The sequence below is a fragment of the Centroberyx affinis genome, unplaced genomic scaffold (assembly GCF_046629955.1).
Source record: "Centroberyx affinis isolate AG114_WGS23_722 - 3 ecotype Tasmania unplaced genomic scaffold, CSIRO-AGI_Caff_v1 ptg004769l_1, whole genome shotgun sequence".
NCBI lineage: Eukaryota > Metazoa > Chordata > Actinopteri > Beryciformes > Berycidae > Centroberyx > Centroberyx affinis.
In genome coordinates, this window is record NW_027282313.1 from 67,501 (window position 1) to 77,212 (window position 9,712).

Genomic DNA, 9,712 nt, shown 5'->3' on the forward strand with positions numbered 1-9,712 from the left:
CCTCCTCCTCCTCCTCCTCCTCCTCTTCCTCCCCCCTCCCCCCTCCCCCTCTTCCTCCTCCTCCTCTCCCTCACAGCCGCTTTGAGGAGAGGCCAGCGCTCGTGTGAATACCTCAAGTCATCCTCATGGAACCGTCCATTCCAAAAATATCGCAGTATTACTCAACAGGACATCCGAAAATCAATCAGCCAACTATGACGTGTTCTCCAACGTGGTTCTCTATCTATCGATCGACACAGTACATGTTTACATTGTATATAAGATACTAAACACTAAAGATTCTGGTCCAAACACTCTGCGGGCCGTCCTGATCAAGATGTGTGTCCGCCTGCAGTTTGGTCAGTCAGCTTCAGGAGACAAATACTGTCAATGGAAAAAAAAAACAAAAAAAAATAAACCCAAATCCAGCTGTTTCCTGGTGTGTTTAGGTCAGAAGGGGCTGGGAACGCTCTAAGAATAAAAGGTGCAATGAGATACAAGTTCTGTTGATGACAAGTACAACGTGCATCGCTGTTGTCCCATTGACTCTCAATGGTGGAATTGTTCCGTTAACATTCAATGGAACGACGGCCCCATGAATTTTCAAAGGAACCATTTGTCATATTAACTTTCATTGGACGATTTGCCCTGTTAACTCTCAGTGAAACATTTGCCCCATTACATTTCAATGGAACAAAAGCGCCATTGACTTTCAATGGAGCAACTGTCCAGATACACTGTAATGTCTCGTTAACTTTCAATGGAACATTTGTCCTATTAATTATCAGTGGAACATTTGTCTGACAAAATTTTTCTGGACAAATAATTCCATTAACTTCCAATGGAACAATAGCACCATTACCTTTCAATGGAACAATTCCCCTATGAAATTTCAGTGGAACACATTGTACTATTAACTTTGAATTGAACCACTTCCCCATTAAACTCGAATAGAACAATAGCGCCATTAACTTTCAATGGAACATTTGTGTCATTAAATTTAATTGGAACGATAGCGCCATTAACTTCCGGTGGAACAAATATCATACAATGGAACAAGTGTCCTGTTAACTTTCAATGGAACGGTTGTCCCATCAAATTTCAGTGGAACAGTGCTGACTAAAATGGCTTTGGAAACTCCAAACCTGATCATCCGACGACGAAGAAGAGGAAGAGGAGGAGGAGGAGGAGGAGGAGGAAGAGGAGGGCCACATTTTGAAGGGACACAGATGCATATAATCACTTTATACTACTCAACATGTAGAGCAGAGAAGCTGTAACTGTGCATAGAGCTGCCTGTAGAGCATATAGTGATGTCACCACTCACCACTCAATAAAAGATGCTGGTTTATTTTTCAAAGCCGAGTCGTTTCGTCTGGGTGATTGTTTGACGCTGGAAGAGTTATTTCTGAGTTCTGGCTCTTATATCTGCCTGATGGATACCTACTTGCCTTGCAGACCAATGATGCTGCTGAGCGTCTGTGGTACCACACACACTCTCTCACACACATACACACACACACACATATATATATATAAGCTATAGTCAAAGTAAGTATTAGGACGAGGGTTCAACCAATACAGGTTTTTGAAGGCTGATACCATTACCGATAGTTTTTGGATTTAAGCTGCTGATAGCCCTCGCCAATATATGTAATTTAGGCAATTTCCATGCCAAAAAAAAAATAAAAAAAAATATTACAAGGATTCAGTGTTTATTCTTGTCAGAGTGGAAAAGCCTCTGAAGCTGCATTCAGACCACCATGGGACACTAAAACTCTCCACTGAAACCCAGACTGATGAAATTCTTAGTTTAGTTAGCAGCTCCTTAGATGAGAATATCGGTGTCACATAGAGTAACAGCCCATTTCCTTCTGTCTAGTGTACATTTCCCCCAGTCATTTTGCAATGCATGCAAATAAGCTGCTGTGCCGGCTAACAAAGGCGGTCTAAATAAAAAGCCATGGATGTGACAGTCAAGTGTTTCTGAGGATTATTTCCTGGAGGAGAGTTCCTGTTTGGCTTCATGTTTCCTGTGATGGATTCTCTCGCTCTGTGGAAGTTGTTTTTCATACTGGACAAGAATGAACGGCAGCAAATGGCTTCCAGTGAAGGAGGAAAATAAGTGCTGATGTCTCTAACTATGCTGACTGTGTGCAGAAACAGAGAGGAACCTGGACCGCTGGTACTACCTAAAAAAAACCCCCCCACCTGTATCATTATTTGAGACAGGGTGAGGAAGGTTTTCATTGCAGGTTTCACAGACTAGCACCATGAAACTGCTGAGTAAAATCTTCTCCTCACCTCCATCATATCGGCGGTGGGCAACACTGACTGGCTGATATCGGATTTTTATTGAAAAGCCAATATTGGTAACCCTAGTTCAGACAGTGGCGAGACTTCAAAAGAAGCAGAAACAGCCAAATCCTGTTTGATGACATATTGTTTTACCCGTGAAGAGACATCTTGCTAAAAATGAAAATGAAAAATTAAGTTGAATCGTAAATATATTGCATTTTTACTTTTGTCCTTGATGTTTTTGTGGGACAGTGCACAGTCATGTTTAAGTTGTGTCATTATATAGCAGCAATGATGTCAGACCAGCCTGGCCAGCAGCCAAATATTCTTCAAATTCATCAATATGAGTGATTTTAAAAACAAGAGGCTGTAACACACAGACATACAGTATATCACATACACACACACACACACACACACACACACACACACGCAAAGTTGTGCACATGCATTCTCAGATATTCACACACAGATACAGACGTACAACTACATATATATTAATATTAGGGACATCTTCCTGATATTGAGTTGCACAATCCACACCTCAGTTGTCTCAAAGCTTAAAAATCCTTCTCTAACTCGTCTGCTTCTCTCCATCTACATCTCCTGCTTTGTGATTGGTAGAGATTTAATAAGGGAAATTAATAGGGAGTCATGGCATTTAGCTGGATTCAACTCATAAGTGAACTAATATTTTGTACATGTGTATTTTTGATTCTAGCAGGATTAAGAGTGCTGCTAAAAGAGCACAGCAGCAACTGATGTTTGTGCGTCTCAAAGGGTCAAAGGTCATAGCTAGTGTTTAGATTTCATCTCAGCTATTTGAAATCTAAACACTAGCTAAATGACATTAAGTCCTGCACTGTACCAACAAGACATTTATCAGGGCAGGAGATAAACTTTGAAGTAATTTTTCTACTTTCCTCTACTTACGGCTCCTGCTGAATGGTACAACAGCATATTAGGGCCACTGTAGGTGAAATTCTTTTTTACTGCAGCTGGGGGAAGGGGGATAGTTCAGAAAAAAACCCTCTGAATCATAACCTACCAACTTCATTAATTTCATTATCTAGAAAAGTAATGATGCCTTGTTAGTTGCTCCTCCTCATGTTCAGGCTGTGTGTGCTGTGGATCTGAAGTGTTCCACCTGGTTCCTTGCCAAAAATATGATTTTTCGCAAATTTCTGACTTTAATTGCAGAAATTCTGAGTTTTGTCTCTGAATTACCCCCCCTCCCCCCTCCCCCTGGCTGTGGTAAAAAAAAAAAATCACCTGGCCCTAATACGGTGTCGTAGAATGCTATTATTGGGCCTAAAAACTGAATATCACATCCCTGTTGAATGTGTTCCCCTTTCTTAAAAATAGACATGAGGGGAAGATGTGGCCCTCTTCACGGCTCCACTCCACAGAGGAGCTGTTTGAAACCATAATAGTGTTTTCTCTTTTTGGCCATCTGAAGAAGTCAGCTGGTAAATACTCTGGCTATTCACCTCTACTTCACAGTTTTAGTAAAGATAGACTGCAATGGCTGCTGCTAATGGAGTGTAGCTTGATGTGTGATGGGGCTCCACAGCGGCTGAAGGCCTGAAAGTAGCCGTGCTTTCATTCAAGTTTGGTTTTTTTTGTTGTTGTTTTGTTGTTTTTTACTTCACACCATTAGCAGACACCTCACTGACCCAGGTGTGAGTTTCCACAGCCTCGTTCTGCCGCTGCAGGACGAAATGTTCACCACAGAGGGCTGCTGAAAGAAAATGTTTCAGTGCAAATGGACAGACTGCCTGTTCTATTCATTACAATTCTATGGCATTAAAATAGTTTTCCTTCTTTTCCCACTTTGGCCAAGCTGCAAAGCCAGAACTTGTCATGAGTTTCACCGCAAAAGTTGATTATAAACCTGACATCACTGTAATCCATTTTCACCTGTTTGTCACATTAAAAAGTTTAGCTAACAGTTCAGTTTAGGCAAGTTAAAGGTCCCATATTCTCCACTTTCCAGTGTTTGGTTTTGTGTCTTGAGGTCCATTCAAAGCTGTGTGTGTGGTGTCATGAACCAAAAACACTCTCAATCCATTTTTCCACGTTCATTTTCCAGCATCTCTCTGAGCCTTTTTCTGTGGCCGTGTCTTTAAGGCTCATTAATATTAACGACCCCTCTGTTCCGATTGGCTAACCGTTTCAAGAGTGAAACGTGAGATGCTGCGGCCCGGCAGCTACAGGTAGGGAAAACTCTCCGGTTAATAAACAATGACAACCGCTCAACCGCTTTGAAAAAAACACTTTGTTAGTCTATTATTTCTTACAAAAATGATAATGAGCGAACCTTTGTGACGCCACAAAGTTACAGAAGTCCAAACGGCTCGTTTAGAGGCTCGCTTTTCTAATATGGATTGTGTGGATTTAGTTGGCGACCGTGCGTTTTGATACTTTCACCATGTTTAGATAGACCATCCAACTCCTTTATAATCAAAGAGGCAAGGGGAATCCTGTTTTACACCATATGGGACCTTTAAGGTTAAGGTTTAGGCAACTAAAACTTTAAGGTTAGGTTTCAATGAAAATGAAAACGCAAACTACTTACTGTTTCTAGTCATGTTTCCTCCACCTAATCCTTTCCTAGAGGGGAACGGGATTTCCCTCGCTTTTTCATACACGGAGCTCGTTATTTGCATTTTAAGACATCGTGCTCAATTAACAAAATTTCATGAGGCCAGACTGAACTCATCATCTGGCGACAAAAGACATCCCTCGGTCTCTGCTGCGTGACTCACTTTGTTTACAAGTGTCAAAATGGCAGCGGATATTTGACTCATAAATGTCATAAGCAATGTGCCGCGGGTCAAAATCAGACGATCTTATTATTAGATGCCAAGCTCTCTGTGTGGATTACAGAAATAGAGGAATTCGCCAAATCAGCGTCAGCTCACATCGACATCACAGTCTGTTACTGGACAGTTTGATTCCAAATATGGAATAGATCCATCTAAAATGCTACATGTGCATTTTGAGGAAATTCATCGTTCAATATCCCTAAAATAGAGAGGATCCAGTCTGTAAAAGTGTTCTTGTTTTGTCAACCAAGTGCATGTTTTTGTATGTAACTACTATATGTGTGTATATGATCTTGTCCATGTGTGTATGTGTGTATGTGTTTTTAGTTGTGTGTGTGTGTGTGTGTGTGTGTGTGTGTGTGTGGGTGTGGGTGTGGGGGGAGTGAGGGCATTTGGTCCATTGTCCTATAATACTGTAATGCAGGTTTTTTGTCATAAATAACCCTGGTGAAGATGTCTTTCCTTTCAGTCTGGGTGTGTGTGTGTGTGTGGTGTGTATGTGTGTGTGTGTGTGTGTGTGTGTGTGTGTGTGTGTGTGTGCGCGCATGTGTTTGTGCGTTTGTGTGTGCATGAGTTTTTGTGTAAGTATTGGACGTGTACGTATGTTTTTGTGATGTTTCTCTGCATATGTGTGTATATGTTTGTGCGTGTGTGTGTGTGCATGTGTGTGTGTGTGTGTGTGTGTGTGTGTGTGTGTGTGTGTGTCCACTCTCCAGGACAGAGTGGGTGATATGTGATTACTGCCGGCCTTGTGGAGAGGCTTCACTCATTAACTCTCATCACTGCTGATCTTAATGGGCTGAACTGGGTAAAAATAGACAGAGAGAGAGGGCTACAGCCTTTTAACACCGAGCACAGTGTGTGTGTGTGTGTGTGTGTGTGTGCGTGCGTGTGTGTGTGTGTGTGTGTGTGTGTGTGTGTGTATGTTTGTGTTTCATTACGTCCACTTAACCAAAGAGATGCTGTGGTTGTACGGACAGTGTATGTGTGTGTGTGTGTGTGTGTGTGTGTGTGTGATTGTCCCTACTTACTTCCTTTTTGGGCAGATCGACCCGTACTTCTGGGGCTACCCAAATATCTCCATGCGGCAAGTCTTAAAGCATAAAAGCCCATTCACATCTAGAACAATTACTATAAAGATAACTATAACTATAATAAGATTGAAATCATTTTAAGTTACGTCGAATATCTGTGTTCCCACTACAACGATAACAAACTCAGAGCGTTTTTTTTTATGCAGAAAACAACAATAAAACATTTTCAACCAGTCAAATTAAAGTTGTAAGAGAGAAGGGGGCGGGGCATCCCGGGGAATTCTGACCCGGGGAATTCTGACTTTAAACTCAGAACTCAAATGCATTTTTCACACGTGGCCCTAATCCTCTTCCGTAGATCACAGATGTCATGGTGGTGCGAATGTTTGAGCATCAGTGTATGGTTATAGTTTATAGTTTTTCTTTATAGTTATCCTTCTACATGTGAATGGGCCTTTATTCTGGCTGTTTTCAACCTGGATCCTATTTTCCCATCAGTTTACATCATATTGATCAATTCTGACCAAAATCTCATGAATTGCTTCTGGTGAAGATGTCTCTCCTTGTTATCCGCCGCTTCCGTGTGGGAATGTGTGTATCTGTGTGAATGTAAAGCAGTGTGTTGCTGGAAAAGACGACACAACCTTCATTAGCCTTCATAGTTGCAGACGGTGTTGCAGACATGTTGGGGCTTTTCAGTCGGCCAATGAGCCGCCAGCTTGCTCCCTGACAGCCAATAAGCTGCGAGTCCGCTCACTCCCAGCCGGTTTACTTCTGGTGTGTTTGATCTGTCCTTTCGGATTAGAGAATGAAGTCACCAGTCGGTCTTCCCTTTCTCCCGTCTCCGCCTCCAGAGTTTCATTCACTTCCTGCTTCCTGCTCGTTTCCCCCCGGCGGCGTGTGCGACTGACAGCTTCGTTTCAGGGCTTCGACCTTTGAACTTTGGCTCGGTGACATACGGTCGGGTGACAGGTGGAAGTCACTGCACATCAGGCTCACATGGACCAGAAAACACACACACACACACACACACACACACTAACACACACAGCTCACGTGGTCTGGATGTTGTTATGTTGTTATCCTTGGGCTGAAAGCCTGTGCTATTTATGCAAAGAAGAAAAAAACAGAAAAAGAGTGAATTTAAAAGCATGAACAGATGAAACACTGTCTAAGAATAGAGACACGGGAAAGAGGAGTGACAGAGGGCAGGGAGAGAGGGATGATGGGAAAAAGAAGGTGGAGGGAAGAGACACGGGTATACCCCGCCATCAGGAACACACACTAACACACACAAATACACACACCAACACGATCAAACACAATGACACGGTAACACTTTACAATACGGGTCACTAAGTTAAGGGTTAGTTAATGCTTAATAAAGGTTAGTTAATTAACACTTAATAAATGTTAATGTTAATAAACTAACCCTTAATTAACAGTTAACTAATGTGTTATTTACTAATGGTGTTAATTAATTGATACATGTATTAATTTATACATTATTTAATAGTTTATAAAGATGACTATTAAATAATGTATAAATTAATACCTTAGTTAACATGAACACCATTAGTAAATGATTACCAGACACATTAGTTAACTGTTAATTAAGGCAGTGATTCTCAACCTTTTTCATATCAAGGACCCTAATTCAGTCCACATTACAGCCACGGACCCCAATTTGATGAGATTTTATTTTGTCTCTTGAACCCAAATCTGAGAATATTCTTTTTGTCAGATATGATTTTGTCCAGAACTCCATGACTATCTGTATTGCAGGTAGGGAGATAACAGAGAAACTATGATCAAAACAGTCATTCTTCTACATGCTATAATTGTGTTAACTTCTTGTAAATTAAATAATGGTGAATTTTAACAATTCATCAGTTTGCTGGGGACCCTCTGGAACCCCCTCAAGGACCCCTGGTGGTCCCCGGACCCCACGTTGAGAACCACTGAATTAAGGTTAGTTAATGCTTATTAAGCATTAACCAACCCTTAACTTAGTGACTCTTATTGTAAAGTGTTACCAATGACACATTTATATGTAGCAGCGTTCAAACACACATGTACTGTATGTAAACACACATTATGCCCGTTCAGTATTTGATATCTAAGATCTCAGATATAAAACCAAGAACTTTTCTCGCTTTTCATTTGTAATATTCAGTCATGATTGAATGGATATTTAGCTTTCGGTGAATTAACTTTATACATTCACATTTCATACTGAGTGAATTCAGCTCGACCCTGCAGCAGCTTGTCAGAAATGATTCCAGATGGCTTATTATTGTATTTAGTCAGAAGGTTTCAGCTAATATACCAACCTGCATGCTGTGTACGAGTCACCATGGTGCTACGGCCCCGGCTGCTAAACACCTGTTTTTTAAGGGAACACACACACACTCTCTCTCACACACACACACACACACACACACACACACACACATACAGAAGTGGCAGACAGACAGCAGCTCTAACGACTTTTACAATTAGCAGCAGGTCTGATTGTGTGCTGAGGTGTCTCGGAGCGGCTGGAGATCGATAAATCTGCCAGAGAAATGATCCGGAGTCGCAGCGGGACCAAAAGGCCACAGTGACAGCACAGACTAATCAGCAGGAGCAGCAGAGGGACATCAGCGTCTTCTGGTAGGTGACGGTTTATAACACAGCTCAGTTTAGCGACATCCTTTTAACGTTTTCTTACATGTTATAGCCGGCATACAGCTAACACTCTTCTCTGCAGTGAGCTGTACAAAACTCCTCAGCTGAAAGATGTCTGCATTTTGAAAGAACACAAAATGATTGATAGTACAAAATCAAAATTGTGGATAGTAGGTAACTTGTCTCAGTGGTTAGTGGAATTGTGACACATTTACATTGGATTCTCCATATTTTAGTGATGTTAAAGTTGCACTAGGCAAGGTTTGTATGTAAGAATACAGCTTGTCTTATTGGATTGGATTGGATTGGATTGGATTGGATAGTCTTTATTGTCCCCGAGGGGCAATTTGGTTTGCAAACAGTAGTCAACACAACCAATACACAACATAAAATAAATAAATAAAAGACATAAATACATATAACATACAGTAGATGTCATCATAATAAAGTTGCAATGAGATATAAAGCACTTAGATTCCATCAGTCCTTTGTTAAAGTGTTTGTGCAATAGCAACTAGGCCTACAGCTTGTTTAAAAACCCAACAGCTGACAGAACAAATGATCTCAAATATCTGTTTGATTTGGGCCTTCTAGGGAAAGTGTCCCTCCTCCCTGATGGCAGGAGTGGAAACTCTGCATGAAGAGGGTGCTGAGGGTCCGCCAGGATGGCCTTTGCCCTCTGAGTGGCTCTAACTTGATAAACATGGCCAAGATCATTCAGCCTAGATCACAAAGTGGGGCTGCAACAGAGATGTTCTTCCCATCCCCACTAAATGAGATGCTGTAGATTTGCCCAATTTGTCCATATGAAGCTCTGGTGTTGGTATGGACACCGGTAGGAAAACTTGACGAATCATCAAAAATCATCCAAACTGTCTCTTAAACAGCAGATTAGCACTCTAT

At 41.4% G+C, this 9,712-nt stretch overlaps 1 protein-coding gene across 1 annotated transcript in view; it reads left to right on the top strand.

The window, feature by feature from the left end:
- The window catches only part of vip (vasoactive intestinal peptide), a 5,806-nt gene extending 5,721 nt beyond the window's left edge, over positions 1–85 (top strand). Inside the window, exon 5 of the mRNA XM_071545098.1 lies at positions 77–85. Coding sequence (XP_071401199.1) covers positions 77–85 — 9 coding nt within the window. The remainder of the gene's footprint in view (positions 1–76) is intronic.
- The last annotated feature ends 9,627 nt before the right edge of the window (positions 86–9,712 follow it).